This window comes from Balaenoptera acutorostrata, chromosome 7 (genome assembly GCF_949987535.1).
Source record: "Balaenoptera acutorostrata chromosome 7, mBalAcu1.1, whole genome shotgun sequence".
Taxonomy (NCBI): domain Eukaryota; kingdom Metazoa; phylum Chordata; class Mammalia; order Artiodactyla; family Balaenopteridae; genus Balaenoptera; species Balaenoptera acutorostrata.
This window is the reverse complement of record NC_080070.1, coordinates 24,359,098-24,386,818: the sequence shown is the minus strand read 5'-3', so window position 1 is coordinate 24,386,818 and position 27,721 is coordinate 24,359,098. Positions and strand designations below refer to the sequence as shown.

At 50.4% G+C, this 27,721-nt stretch overlaps 1 protein-coding gene across 11 annotated transcripts; it reads left to right on the top strand.

The window, feature by feature from the left end:
• The first annotated feature begins 1,216 nt into the window (after positions 1-1,216).
• Positions 1,217-27,721, top strand: CCDC136 (coiled-coil domain containing 136). Of its 11 annotated transcripts, none has more exons than XM_057549859.1 (16): positions 1,217-1,349; positions 2,125-2,232; positions 3,755-4,009; positions 4,093-4,167; positions 9,769-10,092; positions 12,303-12,414; positions 12,995-13,163; positions 13,413-13,553; positions 16,762-16,956; positions 17,419-17,646; positions 19,159-19,653; positions 20,025-20,246; positions 21,324-21,605; positions 22,272-22,565; positions 24,425-24,485; positions 27,382-27,721. In XM_057549859.1, the coding sequence occupies exons 1-16, from the start codon at positions 1,292-1,294 to the stop codon at positions 27,681-27,683; spliced, it is 3,321 nt and encodes a 1,106-aa protein (XP_057405842.1). In that variant the 5' UTR covers positions 1,217-1,291; the 3' UTR covers positions 27,684-27,721. The 11 variants fall into 11 exon arrangements, with proteins under 11 accessions (XP_057405842.1, XP_057405840.1, XP_057405845.1 ...); XM_057549857.1 differs by having other exon boundaries at positions 20,025-20,276; XM_057549862.1 differs by having other exon boundaries at positions 24,379-24,485; positions 27,382-27,510.

The following is a 27,721-nucleotide window of genomic DNA, read 5'->3' as shown; positions in this document are numbered from 1 at the left end:
CAAGAAACTGGGCAGACAGAAAATTAAAAACCTGACCTTGACAACCCAGAGTGACTGGCGCTGCCCTAGAGGGAAGAAGGACAGGGCAGAGCACAGCAGGGGCATATAATGGGGTTGGAGTGGGGCGTCAGGAACAGCTGCTTAGAGATGACTCCCCACTGAGTGCTGAAGGATAAGTAGGAGATGTCCAGGCAAAGAAAGGTTCCCTTCTGAGGAATATAGAGGGCTTGTGAACCTGGGAGCCTTGTGGGGGGAGGAGTGACACTGACAATATATGCCCAATGACCTTGTGAGTGGATGCACAAGAGAAGGGATTGGTGTGTGCCCCTGGCTTAGGAATCTCCCAGTGCTTTTCTGGATGTGCTGGGGCGCCCCGGTTCCCAAGTGTACCCTTTTTTAATTTTCCTGGCTGAGACCTGCAGAGATGTGAGAACAATTGCTTCGTCAAGATCTGGCATAATGTAGACGTTCCTCGAATGAATGATGAAGTAAGTGAAATAAGCCCTCTGAGCTTTCACATCTCCCTTCCATGAGAGTGAAAATCAGCAGTGCCCACTCTGAGCAGGCTACAGGGGCAGGTTGAGTGAGGGTCATGGCTCGCAGCCCAGCAGGCATGGGGCCAGGTGGGAAGGCAGGCGGTGGAGAAAAGAGCTCTTCGGACACTAAGGACTGCGTAGGGCCACGGAGCGGCCCCTCTTAAGAGGGTCCCTGCTTCTGGCTTGGTGGAGGCGCGGGGACAGCAGAGGGATCAGGGCCCCGAGGTTCGAGTATCCTGGCCTTGGTTTCCCTCCTCCTGCCCTCACGCAGCTCTCAGGCTGGGGCCAGCGGCCGGGGCTCCGCGCTTACTGCCGAGCTGGGCGGCAGCGCCGACCTGCTCCGTAGGAAGAGAGGGGAGTGTAAGCATCCGTGCTTTTGGAGAAAACAGGCCGGGGGACGGGGCCCTGACACATGGCGCAGAGCGGTCTCCCCGCTCAGCCAACTGCCAGCAGGACCCACTGCCAGACCAGGGGATCTGGTCGCTCCCTCGGCGCGGGCCTTGGGGCGTGTCGGGGGACACGCTCGCTCGGCCTCCCGGCACCCTCCCGCCGGCACGGGATCCGGGAGTTCTGGTGGTGGGCCGGCTTCCGGGCGGCGGCGGGGGAGGTGTCAGGTGGCCCGGCCAGGCCCCGCCCCCTCGGCCGGCCCGCCCTCCCTTCCCCTGAGCATCCGGCTCTGGTCCCCGGCCTCGCGGAGGCGGTGGCGGCGGCGGCGGCGGCGTCTGCTCCGGGCAGCGGCGGCGGCGCGAGCGGCCATGGAGGCGGGCGCCGGGGCCGGCGCGGGCGCCGCGGGCTGGAGCTGCCCGGGCCCAGGTCAGAGCGCCCCTCCCTCACCACTCCATCGCCGCCCCTTCCTCTTCTCCATCTCTCCTCCCTCCAGGCCCCCACGTCCTCTCTCCCCTCCGCTGCTCCCCACCTTTACGTCCTAAGTCTTCCTCCCTCCATCCCGCCTCCCACCCAGGCCCGGTCTCCATCTTTCCGGGCTGGGTCTTCCCCACACCGGCCGCATCCTCCCTGGCAGTCCCTCCCCTGAGCCCTCTCAGTCTCGTCTCTCCAGACCAACGGTGCTTCCAGCCCTGGGGGCTCCAGACCCTGCACCCGCTCGGACCCCCAACTATTCTGAGCGCGGGGCGGGGGTGGGGAGGACGAAGTCCAGGGAGAGAATGTAGGGGAGGGGAGCGGCTCCGGTCCAGAGCCCCTTCCCACACGACCCCTGCCCGCCATCAACCCCTTCCCCTTCCACCTCACCCTTTCAGCCTCTTCTGTACTGGATCCTGCCCTCTGCCATCCCTGCCCATCTGCCCCCTGTCCCCTCTGGGCTAAAGAGACACACACCCTTTCTGCCTGTGCAAGGGAGAGGAGCCTGGAACGGGGGTGCAGGAGAGGTTGGGCAGTCAGGGCGGCGTCCCCGTAGGCCCCGCTTGAGGGGCGGCCTGGGGAGGAGAGTCGCAGCTCTTGGCAGAGTGAGCCAAGTACTTCCACCGGGATGAAAAACCCAGGGCTCCAAAGGGCTAGAAGGTGTGTCCCTTCCCCCCGCCCCCAGCTGCGCCCTACCATCCCACAATCCCTCCTCTCTCCCTGCTCACAGGACCCACAGTGACCACTTCAGGCTCCTACGAGGTGTCAGAGGGTTGTGAGAGGAAGAAAGGCCAACGCTGGGGGTCCCTGGAACGGCGGGGGATGCAAGCTATGGAGGGTGAGTTTTCCCAAAAAACTTTCTTTCCATCCCCCTCACCCAATTTCCCTTCACTTCTCCTTCCTCCCTCTGACCCCCAAAACTCTGAGCCAAGACACAGCCCTTCCCCCCAGTTCAGCTCAGCCCCCTCCACCCCTTCTCAGGGCTCAGGCCTTGAGGGACGTTCAGGGTACATCCCTTTGGAGTCCTAATCACCAGCTAACCAGGTTGTGTGTCCCGGGGGAGCTGCCAGACAGAAAGAGGCCTTGTTGGACAGAGCTTTGAAGCAGCCTGTCAGCAGGGGGTTTGTTCTCACTGCCTCCAGACCCAGATCCCAAGCTGTCTCTTATTTTGAAAAGCAGGGAAACGAGCACGTGAATTGTCTTTCTGGTGCCACCACCACTAACTTCAAATGGAAGCCTTGTGGCTTTGGTTCTCTAGGCTATCTTACCGCCTGAAAGAGGGAGCCTGGGAGCGGGGCCGGTGAGAAGGCCAACCTCCCAACACACATGTATCCCCACCAACACCAGGAGCCTGGAAGGATGCTGGTCCTGTTTCCAGGACTTCCTGTGAAGGGTCCCTATGCACACTCAATATGGACAACCCTGCTCCCCCAAGGGGGACAGATGATGCAAGGAGTCCCAGGTGAATCTTAGGCTGTGGTTATTGGACAAAGATCAGAGATTCCAAATTTTAAAACAAAGCAAACTATTACCATCCAATAAGATTTTCTATTTAGAGGAACTGCATTGCAGCAAAGGAGGGGGTGCTCGCCAGCCAGAGGCTGAGGACTAGCACACCCCAGTTTCTGAACGCGTTAAAATGTCAGGCTATCTTTTATACACAGGTACAACCTGTGACTTCCCCCTTAAAACTGCCTTGTGGTCAGCAGGGAGATCTCCTGACACTCAGCAGGGAAAGAAAAGTGGACCTGGTAGAAAATTCCAAAAAGGCTATTTGATAGAATATATTTGAAAGGGCCCCAGTGTTTGTCCAATAAAACATTTAGAATCATTTCATTCAGATGTTCTCTTTCTCTACCTACTGACAGGCAACGCTTTCTTATTATGGAAAGGCTAATTTCTCACAAGCCACCCGGATCATTTGTAAACTTTGTACAAACCCCCAAACTATAATTCTTGCCCTGTTTGGCTTAAAGATACACCCAGTGTCTGAATCCTTTCTTGACTACTTGTCCTACTACCCAGAGACAAGGATGGAAGAAGCCAGTATCCTTGTGCCAGCTTCACATGGCTGAGCCAGCACCTGGCTGCCCAGTCTGCCCGAAGGCAGTACTTGGAGGCCAGCAGGGGCGACACTGGTCCAGAAAGGGCCCGGGAGGGGGATGGGCTACCTCCAAACTTGACTCTCACACCTGAGGGCTCCTCATGCATGCACATCCTGCCCAGGGGCTCCTTGGGGGACACCAGGTGGCACTATTATACCATCTCTGCCCTGGGACAGTGAGTTGGAGGGCCCTCTAAGGACTGTGGAAAGGAAGTTGGCTCTTACTCGCTGGTGGCGGGGGGTGGGTCTCTCCTAGGGGAAGTGTTACTCCCAGCTCTCTATGAGGAGGAAGAGGAGGAGGAAGAAGAGGAAGAAGAGGTGGAAGAAGAGGATGATCAAGTGCAGAAAGGTGGCAGCGTGGGCTCCCTGTCGGTTGGCAAGCACCGGGGCCTGAGCCTCACGGAGACGGAGCTGGAGGAGCTGAGGGCTCAGGTGCTGCAGCTGGTGGCAGAGCTGGAGGAGACCCGGGAACTGGCAGGGCAGCATGAGGACGACTCGCTGGAGCTGCAGGGTGAGCGCCTGTGATGGGGCCGGAGGGCCTGGGCCCAAAGGCCCTGGATCCCAGGCCTGATGCCAGCTTCCCCGTCACTGCAGGGCTCCTGGAGGATGAGCGGCTGGCCAGCGCCCAGCAGGCAGAGGTGTTCACCAAGCAGATTCAGCAGCTCCAAGGTAAATCCTAGCACTCGGACTGGAGGGCAGGTGGTCATCCAAGTACTTTTTTCTTGAGGCTTTGGCTGAGGCATAGCAGACATAGCAGACCATTGGAACTGAATTCGGTACTTTCTCCTCGTTTTCTTCTACTATTCTTGCCCTTTTTTCCTTGTCTCTCCATCCTCCTCTTTATCTAATTTCCTTTCTTTTTGCACCTCTAACTGGCTCTTCTGTTCCCCCTCCTTCCCTTTCTTGCCCTCCCATTTCACCCCCTTTCCGAGGCTCTCTCCTTTTTCTCTCCTCAGTCTCTCCCCCTCACACCTGCATCCCTTTTTCTTTGTTCTCCTGGTCAGTGCCACAGGTAGGTAGTCAAGGTTGAATTCCAAACCAGATTGCTTTTGCCTGTGCCTCCAAGGGCATCATGGGAAGAGCAGTGAGCCAATGAGAAGTGACTGGAGGGGACTCTGCATCTTTTAAGGGAGGCAGATGAGAACGCTTCTTTTGCTCCCTAGGACTGAGCTGGTGGCCCCAAAAGCCCTTTCTTCTAACACCCACGTGCCTTTGTCTGGGAAGCAGCAAGGCAGTCGTCCCACATTCCACTGCGCCGCCAAATAAAGAGGCAGGTTTTGTTACATCTGTGGGCTTTTGGAAGGTTCCTGGGAGCTGTCCTAGAAAACTGCAGGGACTCTCCAGGGAGAACTGAGATCAAGCCAAAAGAGAAGTATAAATGGAAAAAAAAGGAAGTCCAGCAAGCAGGCCTGGAGAGGAGCAAGCCAAGGTGGGAGAGGAGAAGGGAAAGAAGATGTAAGCAAAGGTAGATGCAGGAAAAGTAGACAATAAACAGGCTGAGGTGGGAGGGGAGGGGAAGGAGAGAAACTGCAGAAGCTATGTTGCTCAGGGAAAAGAGTGTGAGCATTGGTCTCAGGTCACCTAGATTCTTGAGCCCAGCTCTGCCACATAACAAGCTTTGTGATCTTGGGCAAGTCACTTTTATCTCTCTGAGACTCAGTTCCTTAACTGTAAAATAGGGCTAATTTAAATGTTTTGTCAACCATTTATTGAGTGCCTATATACTTGGAGGACCAGCTATGAACGAGATAGACCAGATCCCTCCCCTAATGAAGAGTACATTCTAATGGGGAGAGGCAGAAAATAGACAAACACCACCAGTTCAGGTGGCAATAAATGCTATGAAGAAAATATAACAATATGATATGGAAAGACGGGGTAAGATGGAAGTTTATTTTTGATAGGGTAGTTATAAAAGTCCTCTGAGAAGAGGACATTTGAGCTAAGAACTGAATAATGAGGAAGATCTGAGGGACGTGCACACTGGGCAGATGAACCAGCAACTGCAAAAGGTCAGAGGCAAGAATGAGCTTCATGTGTTTGAGGGACAGAACAAAGGCCATTGTAGCTGGAGCAAAGTGCATGTGGAGGACTTGGGTAAGAGAGAGTTCTGAGAAGCAGGCAGAGTTCAGATTACAGAGGGCCTTATAGGTCAGCTGAGAGGTTTGACTTTTATTCTAAGTATAGTGGAAAAACATGGGAGGGTATTAGCCAGGGCTGGAGGGATATGATCCACTTTACATTTTTATTTTAAAAATAAATTTATTTATTTATTTATTTATTTTGGCTGCGTTGGGTCTTCATTGCTGCGCGTGGGCTGGTGGCGAGCAGGGGCTACTCTTCGTTGCAGTGTGTGGGCTTCTCATTGCGGTGGCTTCTCTTGTTGCGGAGCACGGGCTGTAGGTGCGTGGGCTTCAGTAGTTGTCGCACACGGGCTTCAGTAGTTGTGGCTCGCAGGCTCTAGAGCACAGGCTTAGTAGTTGTGGTACACGGGCTTAGTTGCTCCCCGGCATGTGGGATCTTCCCGGACCAGGGCTTGGACCTGTGTCCCCTGCATTGGCAGGCAGATTCTTAACCACTGTGCCACCAGGGCAGTCCCCACTTTATATTTTTAAAAGAGCACTTCAGCTACTGTGTGGAAATTGGATGAAGAGAAAGGGGTCAAAACAGTGAATCTTGTCAGCAAATAACTGCAATAGTCCAGTCAAGAGATAATGGTTGTTTGGATTAGAGGGATTAGAGCAGTAGAAATGGAGATGATTGAGAATGTAATTTGAAGTTGGAGTTCTCAGGACTTGCTGAATTGGATTGGGGGATAAGAGAGACATGAAAGATGACTTTGCCTTGAGAAACTGAATAGACGGTGGTGTCATTTATTGGAATGAGGACAACTTGACGAGGAACAAATTTTGGGGCCAGGATAACCACTTAAGACACGTTTTCTACATGTTGAGTTTGGAATAGCTATTGACATCTCAGTAAATATATTAAGGAAGCAGCTGGATATATGAATCTAGAACCAGGGAAGAAATCAGGACTGGAGATATAAATCTGGGAGTCATTAGCATATAGATGACATTTGAATCCAAGGGAGATCACCATGAAATCACATGGAGAGATATAGAAAGAGGAGAGAAAAGGGTCTAGTCCCAGGGGTACTCTAGAATTTAAAAGTCCAATAGGGGAGGAGAAATGAACAAGAGACTGAGGTAGGAGGGACTACTGAGGCATCTGGTGACCTGGAAGCCAAGAGCAGAAAGTGCTTCAAGGAGACAGTGATCAGCGGTGGCAGAAGTTGCTAAGTCAGGTAAGATGGCCATTGGATTTGGCGAGATGGAGGGCTCTGAGACATTTCAGTGAAGATAGAAGCCTGATTGTATCGGGATCGAAGAGGAAAGGGGAGGTGAAATGGAGAAGGTGAGTACCCATAATTCCCGTAGTCATGTCTTGAAGAGAAGCAGAGAAATAAGGGAAATGAAGTCAAGGGAGAGCTTTTGGTGTTTTGGTTTTGGGGGGATGGGTCACAGTAGATCATGTTGGTCTGATGGAGGAAAGGATCCAGTAGAGCATTAGATCTCATCTGAGCGCGGGGGTGGGGTGGGGTGGGGGTGGGGCTGCGGGTCTGGTGAAGGCGCCCAAACCCCACCTCGCGGGAGGAAACCGAGTCCTTGCGCACGCGCGTTGCCCGTTTCTGCCAGGAGGGGGCGCGCGCGGCCTCAGAGGTAGCTGGTGTCCAGAGGCCGTTCCGGCCGCCGCAGCCCCTCGGGGGCTGGGACTGGCTGACAGCAGGAGGTCCCCCCAGAGAGACCGCTTCCGGGGGGGGCGGGGGAATTCTGGCGAGATGGAGGCCATAACCAGTGAGTGAGAACTGACTTCACTGTGTCCCCCTCCCCGGGTCTTCGGCCTCGCCCCGACGGCCCCAGCTTCACTGTCAACCGGCGCCAGCTCTTCGGAGCCCTGATCAGGCCCTTCCACCTCCCAGCCGGGCCCGCCCCGCCCATCTTGCCGATAAGCCCCTCCCTGGGGCCTGCCTGCAAGCCCCACCCCTCCGCCCCTCTGTGTTTCTAATTAAGAGTTTTCTGAGGCTGAGCGCGACCTTTCTCCGTTCCCCAGTGCATGTGAGAATGTCATTTTTTAGGGCTAGACCCCAGAGGAGAACCTAAGGGAGATTTGAACCCGAACATTGAGGGCAAAGTGGGGAAGTAGAGGTTGGTCAGCCCTCCAACAGAAAACCCACCCAGGCCTTTATCCTAATGGCCTGTTGACTTGTGTGTCCGTTCGGTAGTGGAAAGAGCAAGGACTTTGTTTCCTTCAAACAGGAAGGAAGTCAGAGAATCTACGTGGAGATGTTTGGACTTGGCACAGAGGTGATCAATTAATACTTGTCGAATAGACTGAAGAGAGGAGACAGCTAGGATGGTTGTAGAGAAGGAGAGACTGGCAAAAGATGTGGCCGGAGCCGCCCATGTGAGGTTGGCAGGAGACCTACCCCCGTGCTACTCCCACCCCGCACCCCCGCCTCCGAGACACCTGGTCCGCTCAGCATTTATGTCTGCAGTGTGTCCAAATTTTTCTTCTCAAACCTCCATGTTCTGTTCTAGTTTTTAAAAAAATACCCAAACATGTAATTCTTTTTTTTTTTAACATCTTTATTGGAGTATAATTGCTTTACAGTGGTATGTTAGTTTCTGCTGTATAACAAAGTGAATCAGCTATACATACACATATATCCCCGTATCTCCTCCCTCTTGCGTCTCCCTCCCACCCCGAACATGTAATTCTGTACCCGTGGTCCTCAGTAAAAGTTTGTGGACTAGATGTATCCCTGCCTCATTTATGCATGAATACAGCAAATATTTATTGAGTGCATTATGCTAGGTTCTCTGGCAGATCCTGAACCTGTAATGGTGAGAAAACCAGACATGTTTCCTGTCTCCATGAAGCTTACAAGTGAAGGGGAGACCAACGTTTTATATACACACACACACTGCAAAGTACAAGGGGCTATGAGAGCATTTAATGGAGGGCTTTGCTTAATTTTTTGAGGAGGTTGGGGGAGAGGCTAGGGAAAGTTGAAATCTGAAGGGTGAGTAGAATGAACAGGAGTCGGGGGCAAGGGATGGGGACAGTGTGCCTTGCAAAGAGTTTGTGGGAAGGTCCTGACCCTCCCAACCCAATCCTCACTAATTCCCGAATCCGGACTCCCAAATTTTGAATTCTCTGTTGGTGGCAGTGCCTTTTACTCTCGCTCCACTTTTAGGTTCTCCTGATCCTGGATGGGTACCTCTGTCCAGAAACCTTGAGATGCTCCACGGATACTGAGAGCCCTGACACGTTTCTTTTGTAAATTAAAACCTATTATAAAATATAGGCTTGTTGTGAAATGTCAGACAGCACTGATATATATGATGTGGAAAGTAAAAGTCCCTCTCACATGCTGTCTCATTCCTTGGAAGCAACTATGCTGTATGGTTTAGGACATATATCTTTCCAGACCTTTTTCTATGTCTTTGTATATTTGTGTTATATATTATATATATGAATATTTTTTGCAAAAATAAGATAATACCATGTATTTTACAGCTCATTTTTCTTCCTAGTTAGTATATTGTGGAAACTTTCTCATGTCTTCCCTATAGATCTGCTACTTTCTTTTAAATGGCTGCCAATATTCTATTTTACCTTCAATTTAAGCTATCCCTTATTGATTGGCATCTAGGTTATTTTCCCATGTTTGGTTCTCATGAGATGAACCTATATTTGAATTTCAGCTGTGAGCTCTAAATACACATTGTTTTGGGACCAGTACTTACACAGGCAGTTCATGGGAGATCTGAGGCTCTGTGATTTCTAAGTTCCCAGACTGAATAGATGAGAATAGTCTCTGTAAATTTTTTTAGTAAGGGGCTTTTTGGAAAGACTCAGGGCATCAGTAAAATGCTGTAAATTAGGTTTGGTCTTTAACTGTCAGGCGATTTCATAGAAGCTCTTAATACTTTTTGTTTGGCGTAGCCTAATTTGTTTTTGTTGCCAAACCTCAAGATCTACTTTTCTACTGCACCTTGCTACGTAGACTCACTCTGTTCTCTTCTTAGGTATTCCCTTTATTCCATATCAGGTGAAGCTATACCTCTCTGATGGGGTAGAGAGCAGGTTGTCAGGAGTTTCCAGATAAGAAATAAGTCTGCCTTTAACTTTGTGCTTCTAGAATATGGTAGATTAGTTCACTTGTCCTCTTGATCATCTCAAGATCGTCTTTGGGCTTTGCAGGTGAGCTGCGGTCTCTACGAGAGGAGATTTCCCTGTTAGAGCGTGAAAAAGAATGTGAACTTAAGGAAATAGAACAGGAGTTGCATTTGGCCCAGGCTGAGATCCAGAATCTGCGGCAAGCAGCGGAGGACTCTGCGACTGAACATGAGAGTGACATAGCCTCCCTGCAGGAGGATCTCTGCCGGATGCAGAATGAACTCGAGGACATGGAGCGCATCCGAGGAGAGTATGAGATGGAGATCACCTCCCTCCGTGCAGAAATAGAAATGAAGAGCTCTGACCCATCCAATAGTTTAAGTCTCTCAGATTTCTCTGAGATGCAAGGTATGAGAAAGCCAGCCCTCCTCCTGGTCTGTCAGTCAAATCAAGCAGAGGGAAATAGTACACAAGAAGATGGTGGAAGGTGGGCTTAGATCATGAATTGGGAGCCTCTAGAAAAAGCTTCCATGTTGGATTCAAGACTGTAAGAGAGAAAAACTTGATGTCATATAACCAGTCCATAATGGTGTAAGAAATAGCCCCATGGAGCTAGTACCCTGAGAATTCTTCCTCAGAGAGCCATTGGGCATTTGTTGATTTGTCTATGCTAAAGCCCTTCCTGGGAAAGTTTCCAGTTCTGGGGTGGGCATATAGGGGCCGGTCACCTTGGAAAACTTCCCACTGCTCTGGCATCATGGTGCTTTACTTGGGTCACTTTCTGTGTGGGTTGGGGTGAGGGGTTCCCAGTACTGCTCCCAAGTCCCAGGATGCCCACAATGCTAATTTTTAGCCTCCTTTAGCCCTCTCCAAGTAGAAGCTTTAGGGGACAGCAAACCAGAGCACAAGACAGCTGGAGAGGAACAGAGGTTATTTCCGGTAATACGTGAGTACTCAAAAGCTTAGAGCTCTGCTCAGAGTCTCCCAGCTAGTTGCTAGGCTTCATGACATCAGAGCGTTTGCCTTTATTCTGAGGCTAGATTTATGATCTGGGTATAATGTGAGGCCCTGTACTAGGCCAGGTCAAGCAGAGGCAATCAACGAGGAATCAACGAACTGCAAGTTTTCCCAGCTGTAGCAGGCCTCTCAGAAGCGCTTTTGGACTGGTGTACTAGGAAAGGGAGGCCAGCACAGTGGGAGCGCTTGGGCTGGAGTTAAACAGACCCGAGTTCAGAATCTCAGCTCTGCTAATTAGCAGGATAAATTGCCTGGTTATTATCTCCCTGGACCTCAGTTTCCATAGCTATAAAAATTGATTAATAAAACTTTATAGCTGGATGGGATTCTGGAACAGGAAAAGAACCTTAGGGAAAATGTAGAAAAATCTGAATGAAGTATAGAGTTTAGTTAACAGTAAAGTACCAGTGTTCATTCCTGAGTCATGACAAATGTACCCGTGGGAAGATGTTAACAATCGAGGAAACTAGGTGAGAACACTCCCGGGGAATTCTGCAGTATCTTTGCAACTTTTCTGTAAATCTAAAACTATTCTAAAACTAAAAGTCTATTTAAAAAGAAAGAAAGAAAGAAAACCTTAAAGGACTATTTTGGGGACTAAATGAAATGCCTAGTGTATTGAAAGCACTCACACACAACTGGATCTGAGGCTGGACTCATCAAGTCTAATGCTTAGCACGTGGTTGGTTTTCATTAAAGATTAGTTTCCTTCCTTCCTTCTATGATAATCTGGAGTATGCCGAGGACTTTTGATTGGACTAAAGAGGGAAAATTAGAAGTGAATTTCAGGGTGTTGAATCTCAAAGCAGGTAAGATAGGCCTTGTGCTCTAATTTGAGCAAGTTAGTGTTCTCTAAATATCAGCAGAGTTAGTATTCTGAGAGAAATAATTCTTAATCATAAAGAAACAAAACAGATATGAGTGTTTATGTTATCACAGCATTAAAAAGTATTGGTATCTGGAACTTAGGGACATGTGCTGGGACATTTCAACCAGATCTCTGCTGATGCCTGCGGGTGATTTGTAGGTTTGGTTGGGGTGGGCTTTTTTGTCAGCAGATAAAAGATCATTAGAAAGAATTCTTGGCCATGTGCAGGCCGCTGGATTTGGTGTGGTAATAAAGGAAGTAAAAGCCCGGCACTGGCAGTATGACACCTGGCAGTTAACACTCTCAGCTTTCTGTACTAAAAGTGTAAGAGGAAACTAACTGTAAACAGTTGAATGGAAACTTTAAATACAGTAAACCAAAAACTTACTTAAACCCTCGCAAGCTCCTAAAACTCTCAGGACTCTGTCTTGGTTGTTTTTTTTCCCCCTGCCACCCCTACCCCACCCCCTTGGTTGGGGTTTTGTAGATGGGCACACAGGGCAATCTTCTGGGAAGTTGAAAAGAAGGGCAGCTAACTGAAAGAGGACAAAGACTCACTGCAGTGTGGAACTTTCCGGGCCCTGTCTTCTAAGCCTCTGCATGTGGTATCTCATCTGTCTTTAGAAAAAGAAACTCTTCAGCTTTCTGCAGCCAGATTTCTAGGCAGGAAAACTGGGGGCTGGTCATCAGTGCTTCCTCCCTGGGATCTCACCTCTCTGCCTGTCCTCTGCAGAAGAGTTGCAGCAACTGCGGGACCGCTGCCGCTTCCTGAACAAGGAGTACCAGGCCCTTCAGGAGAGCAACAGCAGCCTCACGGGCCAGCTTGCGGATCTGGAGAGTGAGAGGTACAGCCGGAGGCTGGCGGGGCTCTTCAGGACTGGGCTTTGCCCTGAGTAGAACTGGTGAAGGCAGGTGCCAGGCTAATGAGCCTCCCTGCGGTCCTGGTGAGCCAGTCCTTTCCATGGTATCCAAAGGATATGGATACTGCCAAGAAGTAGGTCTTGGGGTCCAACCCTGATGTCTCAGGACTAGAATTGAGTGAGTTCTAAAATTTAGTTTTCTTCCATTCTAGGCATTAGGTCTGGTTTGCTCTGCCCTAGAGCAGATAAGAAGCAATTCCTTTGTTGTCCTCCCAGGCTTGATTCAGTGTAATGGTATATCACCTCCAGATTGGAGCTGGCGTGACTCCAGGCCCAGCCTCGAGTCCGCCTGGATTAGTACTCTTAGGGTCTCCCAGAGCCAGACATGCCTTTGCAGGTTGAGGTGCTGGGGACTTTTTCTATAATCTCCTAGGTGTGTTTGAGAGGTGAGTCACTATAGAAGGCTCCTTTTGCCTAAAATGAAGGCATCAGGACCAAGCACACTTGGCAGGTGGTGCCGGGCAGAGCTCTCTCCCAAACGTGACTCTGGGGCTCTGGATTACAGGACACGAAGAGCAACAGAAAGGTGGCTGGAGTCCCAAGCACTACGGAATATGAAGTCAGCAGAGTCTCAGACTTCAGAAGAGGATTTCCTGGAGCCTGATCCTGAAATGCATTTGTTGCGACAGCAGCTGCTGGGAGCTGAGGAGCAGATGCGTGACATGCAGAACAAGGTAGGGAAAGGCAGGCCCCTTTACGGCCTCGCTCCCACCTTCTCCTGGCCTGTGGCAGCAGCATCTCCTTAGGCACGAGGCTGACAAAGGAGGCAGGTGCTGTGGCAAGAGATAGGACTCCAGGGTCTCACTTGCTGGCCTTTTACTGAATATTCTGGTAAAAGGAATGCCATACTCTGCCCAAGCCTGTTCCCAGAGTGCCTATGGTACCTGTCGTAAATCTGCCTTCCTGTTCCGTTTCCCACACAGTGTGAGAAATTGAGTTGTGAGTTGCAAGAGCTACAGCATCATCGCCGGACCAGTGAGGAGGAGCAGAGGCGGCTGCAGAGGGAGCTCAAGTGTGCACAAAATGAGGTGCTTCGGTTTCAGACTTCCCACAGTGTCACCCAGGTAAACACTGACAGGGGAAGGGCATCGGGGAGGGCAGAAGGGCCTACGTGGAGTCGCCACTTCAGGTGAGGATGAGCGCAGAGGAAGGCTGTGCTCTGCTGACTCTTGCCCTGCAGCCAGGGGTATCGTCTACCAGAGAGCAATTGGAGAAGTCACACAGCATTGCATTCTAGAAATGGTAGTCGTTATCGAGTGTCTGCCGCAGAAAAGAAACTAAACCATAGGCCTGTGGGAGTGCCTCAAGATGTCTGCGTCTGGAAAAGAACCACTCTGGTCTGGAGAGGGGTCCGCTGATTCGTGAGAGTAACCGTTCTTCCCACACCCTCCCCACCGCAGAGCGAGGAGCTGAGGACCAGACTCTGTGCCCTGCAGGAAAAGTACGATGCTAGCCAGGGTGAGCAGAACGAGCTCTTGAAGGTGCAGCTACAGCTTCAGGCTGAGCTCCGGCAGCTCAAAGTTATGAAACCCGCAGTCGTAGAAAGCCAGAGTGAGAAGGTAACAACGACCCCGAGGTGAGGGGCCGCTTAGGTGCCAGAGGTTTGGGGGGAGGGGGTTAAGAGTTGAGTGTTGAAATAGCTCCAGCTGCCACCTGTGCGGCACCACAGGTACGGAACTCTAGCCGCCCTCGAGTCCTCTGTTAGATGAGAGGACACCCTTAAGTGCAGGGCAGGGAGAAGTGGATTCTCAGCCTGTCTGTGTCTGAGAGTGACTCAAGCAGAAGCGTGAGTGGGTTGAGGATCCCGGAGGTACTGCCCAAGGCCCCCCTGCACCGCAGGAGTTACAGTGCCGGCTACAGAAGCTGCAGCTGCAGTACCAGAACATCACGTGTGAGAAGGACAAGCTGCTGGCCGTGCAGTAGCAGCTGCGGGACAGCCTGCGCTGCCACGAGGCAGAGGTGCAGCACCTCAAGGGCATCGTGGCCTCCTTCCAAGAGAGCAGAGAGAAGGTAAAAGAAGCTTCAGGTGAGGGAGAATGTAGCACGGCAGAGCCTCCCGTGAGAGGACAGGTCCACAGGAGGAGTGGGGTGGTGGAGTTCTGTGAAGGAGCTGTCGATGAGGGAGATAAAAAAGTGCTTCAAAAAAAAAAAAAAAAAAAAAAAAGTGCTTCATGGAAACGTGATCTCAAAGGGTCACGATGCGCTCAGCTTCCTTCGATTTTAAATCAGAAAGGGCTGTAAAAAGAAAGCCGTTTCCCTTCCCCACCTTCCAAAAGAGGAAGTCCCAGGTCTCTGTATAGAGCCTGTTAGGGATTGGTCCATCTCCGGTAGTCCCTGCCGGGATGAAATTGGAACTGGAAAGGACAGGACCCTTTAGTCCCTGCCTGAGAGGAGAGAGTGCAGCCACGGGGGCTTCTGGGATGATGGCGGGGTCTGCCTCCCCTGCCCCAGAATGCAGAGATGCACGCCCAGCTTCAGGAGATGAAGCGGCTGTACCAGACCAGCAAGGACGCGCTGGAGCGGCAAAAGCACGTGTATGATCAGCTCGAGCAGGACTTCTTGCTCTGCCGGCAGGAGCTGCAGCAGCTCCAGACCACCCAGTCCATCCCAGAGGACAGGGGAAAGTGTGCTGATGAGGTAATTGTAATTAAGAGAGGTGAGATCTCCTGAGCCTTGGAGAGCGGAGGTATAAAGGCAACAGATGAAGTCATCCAACCAACAGGCTTGATGGACTTCCTGTCCAATCACAGATGAATGTGGAAAGGCAGAAAACAGAGGCAGAGCCCCATGCTGTTAACTTTAAAACTTGGCCTTGACCTTGACTTTGAGCCCAAGCCACAGCTTAGTAGAATCAATACCTCTGGATCCAGTCTGAACACCTGAAGATTTCACACATGATTTCATTTGTGTAGACATTTATACCTTATTGTTAGAACTGTAGTGATATCTTGTCATTCGTGGAAAAGAACATATACATAGGCCCATGTACACAACTACGATTGTTAGAACTAGAAAGAGAAGGTCCAGTTTTCTGAGGCAGATTGTAGGTGCTCTTGTCAAAAGGCATGGTCTGTGCCCAGAGTGCTGATTGGGTATGAGAAGAACCCAGGCTTTTTCAGGATTTATTCTGTGACTTCAGAGTAGTTAAATTCCAAACTTGAATTTTACCCTCTTTAAATTGAACAGAATACTACTCTTATCTCACTTTCTTTTAGTAAAAAATCCTGGTAGTGATAAATAAGGCCTTCCTTCTTCACTTACCCTTTTTTCCATAGTGTGTAAAATGCAAGTCATTATTAGTTAGCCTTGTTGAGTACTTTGAGCTCCTGACCACTGACAGGAAATGGAAAAATGTTGAAGCATGATGCAAAAAAGGTGCAAGATTCCAAAAGATGGTGGAGCTAGTCGCCTTCTGCCAGAATACTCAGTAGCTCCTGCCACAGCCGACAGCTGGCTGTGTCCCCAGGGAAAGGCCTTCAGAAGACACAGAACTGGGGACGTTATTTGGGCTGCCCCAATAGTCCACCTGCCTTTCTACACCCAGGCTCACTTTCCCTCCCCCCCGCCACTCCCACTCCATTTAGAGGTCCAGGGGGTCCATAACTTGCTCATCACTTTCTCTCCTAGTGGAAGAAACTATGGGAAGGGAGAAGCATGCTGGCATACAGAGCCAGCCTCTTCTCTCCTCCTAAAAGAACATTGAGATTAGTTTGATATTAGAAGATTTGGGTTTTTGGAATCATGGGATGATTTAGTCCTCTCAACCCAAATTCAGCAATAGCTCATACTTCTCTAAAGATTCTTAAAGCTGATTATGAAAACAAAAATGGGGAAAATAGGGTGAAAGTAAGTCCTTATTGGTAAGGAGCATAATTAGTTATAGAAACAACTGGAGAGTAAAGGAACTAGAATTCCCTGCAGGATGGGGAAAATGGTATCTACCAGAGGAAATGGAGGTGGGGAAATGAGAAGGGAGGGGCGCTGATAACCTCCCTTGAAAACTGCCCTCAGAAAGAACTAGTAGGCAAAATTTAGAGCACAGCCAAACTTCAGTTCTGAGCAGCCTGCTGGGGTTCCCATTCAGCATCTAGGCCTGTATGGGCGCAATGCAGATTGGGGTGATCAGTCTAAGGTGACTACAGGGTGGGAGACCCTGGTGAATCACAAGAGGTAAGAGAACACGGAGTGCTCTGCTGATCGCACGGGGCAGAGAAACGCCAGGGAGCCTGCCTCCCAGAGTAAGCACCCCTGCGCGCCCTGCCCCGTCCACAGTGTGACGCACTGCTCTTCAGACTGACAGAATTGCAGGAGAGGTACAAGGCCAGCCAGAAGGAGATGGCGCAGCTGCAAATGGAGCAGTGCGAGCTCCTGGAGAGGCAGAGGAGGATGCAGGAGGAGCAGGGCCAGCTGCACGAAGAGCTGCACAGGCTCACGTTCCCGCTCCCCAGATCTGGTCTCTTCCACAAGGTAATCACAGCCAGGGGCAGCTGCTAGCTGTGAGGAGCTGCCCAGGTGTGACTGTGCTTGGGAGAAGTAAAAGGGTGGGGATGGAACTTTTTCTCTTCTTAAGCAACCACTCCTTACTTTCTCACCAACCTCCTCAAACAAAACTGTTCAATATAGCTGATTAGGGCTCTAAATCTGAAAATACATCCTATACTCTGGAATCTGTCCAGCATTTATATTTAGATATTTAGTCCGTCTGGAGAAAATGTACTTGAAAGCACTTTGCAAACTGCAAAATGCATCCAAACATATGGGTCATTACTACTCAACTAGCAGGGCTCCAAAGAGAGACTCGCCTCCTGTCCCAGATGGGCTGTGCAGAACCAGCCCCCTTAAGGGAAGGGTCCCGAGCAGGAAGGAGGCAGAGGTCTTGCTGTGTCACCACCACAGTTCTAGCCCCCTTCCTTCCACTCTGCCTCACAGAGTCAGGAGCTCCTTACAAAGTTACAAGACCTGTGTGAACTACAGATGCTCTACCAAGGCATGCAGGAGGAGCAGAAAAAACTGATACAGAATCAAGAAAGTATGTTAAAAGAACAATTAGAACTGCACGGAGCGCTGCAACGTTTCAAGGAGTCTGATTTCCGGGAAGTGTTGGAGAATCCGAAGGATTCCAAATGGCCTAAGTCCTCAAAATGTGGTCATAACAAGGTAACTACAGCAAGAGGCAGGGAGATAGTTCTGGGGGCAGCAGCACTGTAGGGAAAGGGGGCTCCACAGAGGGGTCAGAGTTCCGAAGGCCTGTTTTGCCAGGAGCAAGGATGAAGCTAAAGCTCTACCCTCTCAGCCACTCAGGGGCTCATTAAGATGTGGCTTTAGGTACGGCCTTAGCTGCTCCCTCAGATGGTTGCCCGGTTGAAGCACTGTGAACACTTAGAATCCAGATGACCTGGAAGTTTGTGATCTCCTGATAATTTGACTCAATCTCTTCAACATCTCATTTTCCAGACGTATTTGGAAGTAGATCAACTTAGTGTTTGTTTGGATTCCTTAGGACTGACTCTATAAACATGCCATCCTTTCCTCATGAGCTGGTTGGTAATCGAGAAGTAAGCTTTCCAGTGACCGAAATCTGTAACCTTTTGGCGTTCTACATGAGGCACATCTGAGGCCATTTATTTCCAAGGGAAGAATTCCCAGCATGTGGGGTTCTTGGTAGTGACCTCACTGTCTTCATTGGAACTTTGTGGCAATAACAGCCAGGTCAGAGATGTTAGACTAGAGAATCCATGGGTCTCAAGCACCAGCAAGTGGTCATGCCTCTGAGGTCACCCTGAAGGAGATTTCTAGACAAGTCTGTTCAGGGTTGGGAGATGCATTTGGTCTGAGGCCTCAGTGGGGGCAAGGTAGAGCAGGTAGACAGTTTCAATTTATTGAAATGGAAATTTATTCAATTTCAATCTATTTGTTCAGATATTAGCCTAGACAGGCAGATAGAGGTAGGGAATAGCGGAAGTCCAAACTGAGATTTGGTCAGATTTCAGGGGTGTCAGATTTCAGCCTGGATAGCAGACACCAAGAACCAGGTATAAAATATTCCCTTAAAAAAAAAAAAATTCCCTTAACCAATCAGATCTCATCCTGGGCATCAGCTGCCAAGAAGCCAGGCCCTGAGGGCCTGGAAAACATGCCCAGGGGCCAGATTCAGAATTGCGGCAGGCGGAGTCCCTCACTACGACAGGGACTTGTAGTGAGACCTTGATTCCAAGTCTGCATCTTCTGAGGAAGAAGTTCTTCACACGCTCATATTCAAGGCCAGGCCTGATTTTAGAATTGGGGGTGGAGGAGGGGACTGAGCCCCAGAGGTCAGGATAATGGATACACCTGACTGAGAAGAGGGGAGGGGAGGGAGCCCGAGTGACCTTGTGATCCACTCAGTGCTGCTCCAGGGAGAGAGGAAGTTACCAGAGCATGGAAACCAGCAGAAACGGGGGGCCAAAAATCGTGGACTGTCTGTCCCAGAGAGATTTTCTCCAGTGAGCAAGAAATTGACACGTGCCAGTTACCTGTAGGCGAAGTCAAAGATCTAGGCTGTGGTGAGACGGGAGGGTAGGTGTGCAGTGCTCTGACCTGTGCTCTCAGACATCCGCACCAGGAGGGGTGCAGCTAGAAGGACCGCAGTGTCTAGAGTAACGATGATGTTTCCCCACCCACTCCTGGCAGTCCAAGATGATCATCGCCCAGATGCAGGCTCTGCAGGAGCTGTACGAGGCCAGTCAGACCGAGCAGGAGCTGCTGCAGCAGGAGCAGGAGCGGCTTCTAGAGGAGCGGAAGAGGCTGCAGGCCGACTTGCAGCTCTGCCTGGAAGAAATGCAGATGCTCCAAGTCCAGTCCCCTTCTGTGAAAGTGAGCCTTGAGTCCTACAAGAAGAGTTATGGGAGCACGACCACCAGCAACGAGGACTGTCGCAGAGGTTGCAACATTGATGACAACGAGAGCTATCACAAGAGTTACAACAGCAGCCAGGCCAGCGAAGGGAGCCTCCTCAAGAGCTGTGACAGTAGCACCAGTACCAGGGAGTTCTATGGGAGGAGTTATCGCAGCAGCAGCATTGCCTGTAAGAGGAGTTACGGCTCCAGCAGTAGCTCTGACACCTGTCACAAGAGTTACGTCAGCAGCAGCATGGACGACGAACTTGCCGAGCCTGAAGATATGGAGGTAAAAGTAACCAGATGTCAGGTCAGATAGGGGAAGAAGGTTCCTGTCTTATTAAGAGAGAAGTCACGGGGAAGGGCACAAGAGGTGAAGTGGGCAGTGGGCTCAGAGCTGAGCAGGGTAACTTACACGAAATAAATGAGGTACTCTGCCCGCCTCATACGGAGATGCTCCATCTGGATGGAAGTCTAAGATTCAGGACTTTTCATCGACACAGTCATGGTGCTCTTTATGGGAAGAAATACAGGATTCCCCCTGGGCAGCTTCAGATCCTTGTGGCCATTGCTTTGTACCCAAGAAAGGGCCTAGCGAAGAGAGTGGGCGGAGGGCAGGGGCTCCTCAGGGTGCCGTCATCACTCCCCTGCCCTCCACAGCACTTTGAGGACACGGTTGCCAAGGTGTTGATCAAGCTGCAGGGAGTGCAGGCCATGTACCAGCTCAGCCAGGAGGAGCACGACCTGCTGCAGCAGCGGATGAGAAACCTGCTAGACAAGCAGAAAGGGCTGAAGGAAGAGCTGGATGCCTGCGAGAAGGAATTCAAGGAGTGCGTGGAATGCCTCGAGAAGACCGCTGCCTCCCAAAATGAGGAGCACGAGGTAACTGCTTTCAGGGAGGCAGGGTTTCAGGTAGGAGTCCCTAGAGCCAGAGGAGGTCGGAGCCCTTTCAGAGAGGCTGAGGAGAGAGACAGGAGCTCGTTGCCAGCTCTGTACGGTTGCCCTCCTCCTGGTCAGAGGGACAGAGCAGGGGCTGAACCCCGAGAGGCTGGGCGGTCTGTTGTGCCACTGATGGACATTTCCCAGGTGCCCACTGTGCTGGGATTTACTGATCGTCAAGACTCCTTGAATGATTTTTTTTTTTCCCCTTTGCCACTTCTGTTCTCTCTTTTGTCCTAGAGCACTTCTGGAGAGTTGTATTTTTTTTACCTCCAATTTTCTTTAGTTTGTGTGTATTCCACCTTGTCTCTTCAACTAGATTGTAAGCACCTCAAGGACAGGGCTGTGTCTTCTTTTGGATCTCTCATAATGCCAAGCAGAGTGTTCTCCATCCACTAGGAATGGGACAGAGGGCATTGTCTCTGATGAGTAGTCCTCTGTCCAGTGGGGGTCACTGTACGCATGGGAGAGGCTCAGAGAGCAAGAAACACGTGGGCCTAGGTTGCTTAGTATTGGTACCTACCCAAGGAGGCCATGATGTGCTGCCAGAAGCCAGGAAAGACAAAACCAGGGAGTAGGGAGCAGGGTTGGCACTTGCCTCTGTTTCCAGAGTGAGGTGCAGGAGCCCAGGTCCAGTCTCGGGAGGATACAACACAGTTCCTATAGTAATGATTGTACCTGTTAGAGACATAGCTTGGGCAAAGTAGGAGTTCCCATCAAAAACAACTACGTAATAAAGCCCCATGGTTCAGAAGGTGTTAGCCCTTTTGTCATTCCCCCTGACAGTTCACAGTAAAAACATAATTTTAGTCATCCTTTTTTGATCATGTTAGATGTAAATCATCAAGTGCCTCAAGTGAGGGAGAACCTCTAAAACTGCTTTAGAGGCTCATTTTCAACAGTTTAATGTTTTCTGTATTATCTACGTCCCCCTGGGCTTTAGCAGGGAGATTTCTGAAGCAGGGGCCAGGCTGATCATGTAGGCCCAGCTGTGGATAACTGGGCCTCCACTACCAACAGATCAAAGAACTGCAGGCCAAGCTGCGGGAGCTGCAGCTACAGTACCAGGCTAGCGTGGATGAGCAGGGGCGGCTCCTGGCCGTGCAGGAGCAGCTGGAGGGGCAGCTGCAGTGCTGCCAGGAAGAGCTTCACCAGCTCAAAGAGGAGAGGTCCTCTGTTACCAAAGAAACCAAGGGAACGAATGGCAATCAGAACATGAACGAGAATGCCAGTGGGGTTAAAAGTAAAAACGTGGCCAAGCCAAGCCTGGAGAGTTCTGAGGTCAGCTTTGAGACCAGAAAGGTGAGTAGAAACCTTGGTAGCCAGATAAGCAGAAAGTTAAAGGGGATCCTAGGAAGGAAAATCACCTTCACCACCATTCCAACCAGATGAGGTATTTGTAGAGAAGCTTCTGGGATCTCTAATGTGTCTAGAGTAGTTCTATCTTAATAGCAGTTTGGTACTCCCTTTTCCTGTGAGGTCAAGGGGAGAGTGGAATACAGACCACTCAGACCTGGAGCCCCTAGGCTGGATGACTGTTTCAGTTAGACCAGTGCAATTTTCTGGGGCCCCTGTTGTTCTTCGTGGGTCACATGCCCAAGAGAAGGACCAAATGGATGGAAAGAGAGGGATTTACTCAAAGCAGTTGTGTACATATAGGTGGAAGAGGACTGGATAAAATGGGGGTCACCAGGCAGGGGTAGGAAGCAGCAGTTGAGGTGCAGAATCTTTAGCTCTGGGAACGGTTGGAAATGGCTAATGGCCAGATAGATGTGGTACGAGTCCAGAGAGGCTGGGTGTGACTACCCCCTCCACACTGTGCGCAGGACATCAGTTCAGTCCCAGGACACAGTGCTGTCTGTGCACTGTGGGAAGCAGCGTGTTCTTGAGTTAGTTAAGCATCGTCATGAGGGTGGGCATCTTCCCAGGTAACAGCATCCCCCATCCTGCACTGCCTCCGCCCCACAGAGTCTGGAGGTGGTGCTGTACTACCAGGCCAGCCACATGGCCTTGGACGATCAAACGAAAGAGGAAATAGAAGAGGAAACGAAGGAGGCAATTGAGGACGAAACAAAGGAGTCCTGGGATGAACTAGTTTCTGAGCCATCAGGTCCTAGAGAGGTTAAATTCAAAGAAGATCAGGAGGAGGCATATGAAGAGTTCCACAGCCAGGAGGGTAAGGAAGAAGAAGACAACCAAGAGGAGGAGGAGAGTGAAGCTTCAGAGGGAAGCAACCCCCTCAAGCTTTCTGAGAGCAAAAAGGTAACCACAGCCAAAGGCAGGCTCATGTGGGAAATGGGCTCTTGGGCGCAGGTGCCCAGCGTTCGGTTGTGACCCAGCCCTTGGATGGACTTCTACAGGAGTAGAGGCCAGCAAGCTCTGAGGCATCGCACTGGGGAAGGTGGAGGTGGAGGTGGGATTGGAGAGAGCAGTCTCTGCGGGAAAGGCTGTGGAACTGTCTCACAGAGAGCACCTTCTCTGGGAACCGGGGCGTGCTGTTTGGAGTCCTGCCTCCTTTCATTTATGTGGTCATAACCCTCGTTACTCGCTTCAGGAGGGTTCTTCACCCTCCCCTAGCACCGCACCACGCATTTCTGTCAGCCTGGGCGAGTCACCCAGTCCTGCTTTCCCGAGGTGCCCTATTAGGGCTGACCTCTGTTGCCGTGAGAGGTGTGGAGAGGCTGCTGTCGCCTGCCGGGCTCTATGTAGTATTACAGGGCATGAGAGTGGGGGCCAGGGCCGATCGGAAGTGATAGAATGTTTCCGTCTGTACAGCAGGGCCATTGGCCAGTCTTGGGAGACCAGCCAGAGCCCTGACCCCTTAGTTACCGGATCTGGAGAGGTCGGGTGAGAGTATCCTGGGTAATGTACCAACTGTACAAAAATATTTCTGTATTTTAACAACTGGTACATCTATACAGGAATATACTAACTGAATCTCTGCCCTGGTTGAAGTTAACTGGGGGCTCTGACTTCCGAAGGGTTTGAGTAGTACCTGAATAAGTCCTCAGTTTGCAGTACAGGTTCTTTCTGTCCTTTTAAACACAGGGGAAGAAAATAAATCTCTTGTGGTGGGATGTCCCAGTCAGCTCGAAGGTTATCTGGAATTTTCAGCAGTTCAGTCCGTTCAGTCTGCAGCACTGGCTAAGGACCCAGTTACGGTTCTCTGTCAACCTCATGGCAGAGGCCCATTGTTTAGGACGTGAAACGTAGGAGTAACCACAGCCCCTTCCCCAGTGTTCTATTTCTTTGAATTCTTCATACCCTGCCACATGCCGGTTCAGAGCCTCATAGATTTCCTTGCCTCATGTGCCAGCTTTCTAAACACGAAACTGGATTTTTCTACATCATAATCAAGTACATTCCTTGTGTCTGCATATGGAGGTGTCCCTTTGCCTCAGTGGGTCCTGCATCTTTTACAGGCAGCTCTGCTGGCATATGTGTTACCGCCTGCAAATTCATTGTCTCTGTAAGAGATGGTTGCAGTCAAGAACTAGCCCTTCTCCATTGTTAGCTTGTTTTAGTGCGTTTTGTCTCACAACGACAGCATCAGACTCCTAGGGGATGTCCCAGAACGCTGAGACTTGGTGGCAAACAGCCAGAACATGCGGCTAACAAAGGGACAGGTGGCCTGGCAGGAGGCTACCCTTCCTAGAGTGACCCAGGCAAAGTAGACCTCCTGCTCATCTGGAAAGCCCAGCTTTACTCTCTGGAGCTTCACTTTTCCACAGTTACTGACCTACAAGAAAGGTCTAGATGCAGATAACCCTTGCTTGACAAGATATAAGAGGGATATGACCAGACAAAAATGTGGCCCCGAATTGGACCTACGCCGCTGCTTAACCCGTGCAGTTTTGCATCTCCTGTAGGCGACCCACGGGAAGAACCAGGCCCGAGGAGCGGAGAAGAAATACCGCTGCTCTGGCTTACCTGTTGTTTAACCTCTTGATCTCTTTCTCTTTTCCCTTTGTTTTATCATCTTCATTATCTGTTGGATTCATGTGTTTATGTCTTTTTATACCATCTCTCATCTCTGGTCTCTCCTCGTGCCTCTTTCTCATTTGATATGTTGCAGCCATCCCCTGCCCCCGATCCCCCCATCTTCTCCTTGCCTCTCGTAGGCCTGGTGGTCATATCGGCTTTGCTCTGGTGCTGGTGGGCCGAGACGTCGTCCTAACGCAGGTACTGGTATTGCGTCCCCTCCTTCTGAGGGATAGAGGGAGGGTGCAGGTTGCCCTGGCCTCTCCTCTTTCCCTTTTCTCTGAGCCGCTTGCTTCTTGCTTTTGCCATTTTACAACGGGTGATAGTCAGGTCTGAGTTTTAGCCCTGGCTTTTCCTTGGGCTACTGCAAAGCCCATAACATCTCGGAGAATGTCTTCCTAACTTGTACGGAATTGGAATGCTCGCCATTGACATAGTTTGAGTTTCTGTACTCTGGCTGGGAAAAATTTGAATGATCCCAGCACTGTGGCTACTTTCAAAGCTCCCTCGACTGCTTCTGATGAGCTGATGTCTGACCGCAAGGCTGGCCTGGCTGCCCTTTGTCTTTGTTTAGCCCCAGAGCCAAGCTCTCACTACGGTCGCTACCCAGGATGGCAAAATAAGGAATCACTGCCTCCCCACTTGGGTGAGAGAGGAGGTCTGGAGAGTTGTGATCCCCAAAGGTCATTTGTATGAGGACAACCTCGATTCGTCCTTCAGCCTTGGCATCAAACTCTTATCATATTATATACTTTCTACTGAGAAGTTCTCTGGTTTGGGGATTCTAGTCTCCAAAAAATCAGAACAAGAATGCCACATCCCTTTTGGGGGTCAGATTCTATTGTAATTGGCTTCCCAAGCTAGGCTTTCTGGAGAGAATGTGGTATTGGTGAAAAGTTTCCACTAACCAGAAATGCAGTGTTTTCAGGGAACCAAACGGATATATTCTGGGCACCAGTCCATGTAATCTGATCTGTCAACAGGACACCAAATTCAGGAGGTAGAATGTAGTCTTATGGCCCAAGTAGAACCCTTCCAGAACCCATAAACTTTTCTCTCGTGGCCTGTTTTGGCTCCTTTCCCACGCTCCCCCTGCCACTCCCACTCCCCCACCCTCTCTTCTGACATCCCTGTAAAAGGAGTGTAGTTGGCTCACTGCATAGGTTCAGGGTGACCGCTGGAGCATTTGTGGGTAGCATTTATCACTATTTCCTTTTCTGTCCTGCCTTTTTTCCTCCTCACTTTTTTTTTTTTTTTTTTTTTTCTCTTCAACCCTTCTCCTTTCTGCTTTTAGACATTCCAGTTACTCACCACGGTCAGCCTTTAACTCCTTTGGTGAGAGGGGTCTCTCCCTGTACCTGTTCCTCCCGGTACACTCCCAGATTTCTGGGTCCGTATGGGATGAGACCCAAAGCATTCAGCCATAACCTCTCACCAACTCAAACCCAGCCAGGCCTGACCAGAGTGAGAGGAAGGAACTCCTGGGTAAGCGTCCTCTTGGAGGAGCCTTTTATACCCAGAGCCTGGCTACGGCCCAGCATGCGGCTCCCATCCAGAAACCGAGGCAGCAGAGTAGAGTAGAAGGTGTGGCTGACAAGCGGGCAGACAGCTTGGGCGAGTCTGTCTCTCTTTCTTAGGGCTTAGTCCCAGTGGGCAAAATGCATAACCTGAACATTAGTTTCTTCAGATGTAAGGAAAGGACGATAAATCCTCTGGCTTCCTCATGCGAGGAACAGATGAGTTCATTTATATGAAGGTACTTTATAAATGATAAAACACCACATACATAATAAAAAGAACATACTCTTACATAATGCATACTATATGCCAGGCACTGTTTAATCATCTTATAAGTATTAACTCATTTAATTCTCACAATAACCCATTGAGGTAGCTATCGTTTTACGTGTGATAAAACTAAGGCATAGAGGGGTCGTGTAGTACAGCCAGTAAATTGTGAATCAGATTCTAAGGACTTAATATTAGCATCAGATAAAATTCCAATCCTGTTTCCCTTTATCATCTCTCTTCATTGGTTGCTCCCAAGTAAGTAGGAAGACACCATACAGCAGCCTCTTCGTGCAGCCTCAGATCACGTTAGCTCTCTGATGACTAATATCACATTGCTAACTTATTTCATGTATTGTTTATAAAAGCCCTTTGCACATTGCATATGCTAAGCGTTCTCTCCCCATTCTCTGCCTGCAGTTGATTTTTTGGATCCAAGGCAGAATTTTCCATTCATCTCTATTAGATCTAGTCCATTGTCCACTGTTCTCACCTATGAAGCTTTGTGTTTATTTTTAATCTTGACCCTGTGGTTTCAAAGCACTCACTTTTGCAACCAGCTTCACCTCATCCTCAGGGGTGACCAGCCACCTTCTTATCTTCACCCGAGTTACAGGTGAGGGCGAGCCTCTAGAGGGTCCCTCTCCAGGCCCTCATCCAGCTCATCAGTCACGGACAAATGGTTGCACAGCAGGCTGCCATCAGCCTGCTCTTTACTTCTCCTGTTTTCTCCAAGGAGGTGTTTTAATGACCCTGGTGCTTGCCGCCCTGGGCCAGTGACCAACTTCCTTCAGTCTCCTTCAAGGACATCATTCTCCACAAACGGTCTGGGCTGCCTAACAACCTCATGTTTGCTGTACTCTGGTGCACTTTCTTCGCTTCCCCCCCAGTCTTATCATCCTCTTGAGTTCACTTTTCCTCCATCAAGCATTTAATGATGCTGCTGCATTTCCCAAGGGCCCAAATTTACCCTCTTTTTCTTGCCCTGGCATCTGATCCTTTGCTGCAACCATTTGGATTCTCTGAAATCTGCTTCTGAGCTTGCTCCTACACGCAGGAGCTGGTTCTTCTCACCCCACGGGGCATGAATACAGGCAGCCAGCTCAGGTCATCCACGTAGCGTTGTTCCAGATACCTAGTGGTGCCAGGACTAAACCCACATTGTCTGCAGCGGTTACCCAGGAGAAAGAGAGACTGGACCATCATGATGTTCCTGAGGTATCTCTCCAGCACCAGTAGGCAGGGGATCTCTAGCTTAGGGAGGAGTTCAGAAGGCTGGGCACTCACCATTTGTCTTTGGTCCCCACAGAACATGTTTGGGATGTGGAAGCCTATGGTGTTCTTGGCTCTTGCAGCTGTGGCTCTGTATGTGTTACCCAACATGCGACCGCAGGAGACAGAGTTCTGCCTCATGGAGTGATGGCAGGCCTGGGCCAGCCGAGGGGGCAGATCCGCAGTGGCCACTACCCTCAGCTTTGGGCAGGACACACTGTGCCAGAGCCCCCACCCCACCCGTATGTTCCATGTGTCCCCATCTCCTTAGCCTCAGCCACTCAGGCCGGAAAGGCTTGTTGTGGGGAACTGCTGGCTCCCATCTCCTGCCTCGTGTAAGAACCTGGGTTCCTTGTAATTAAATATCAGCTGAATCA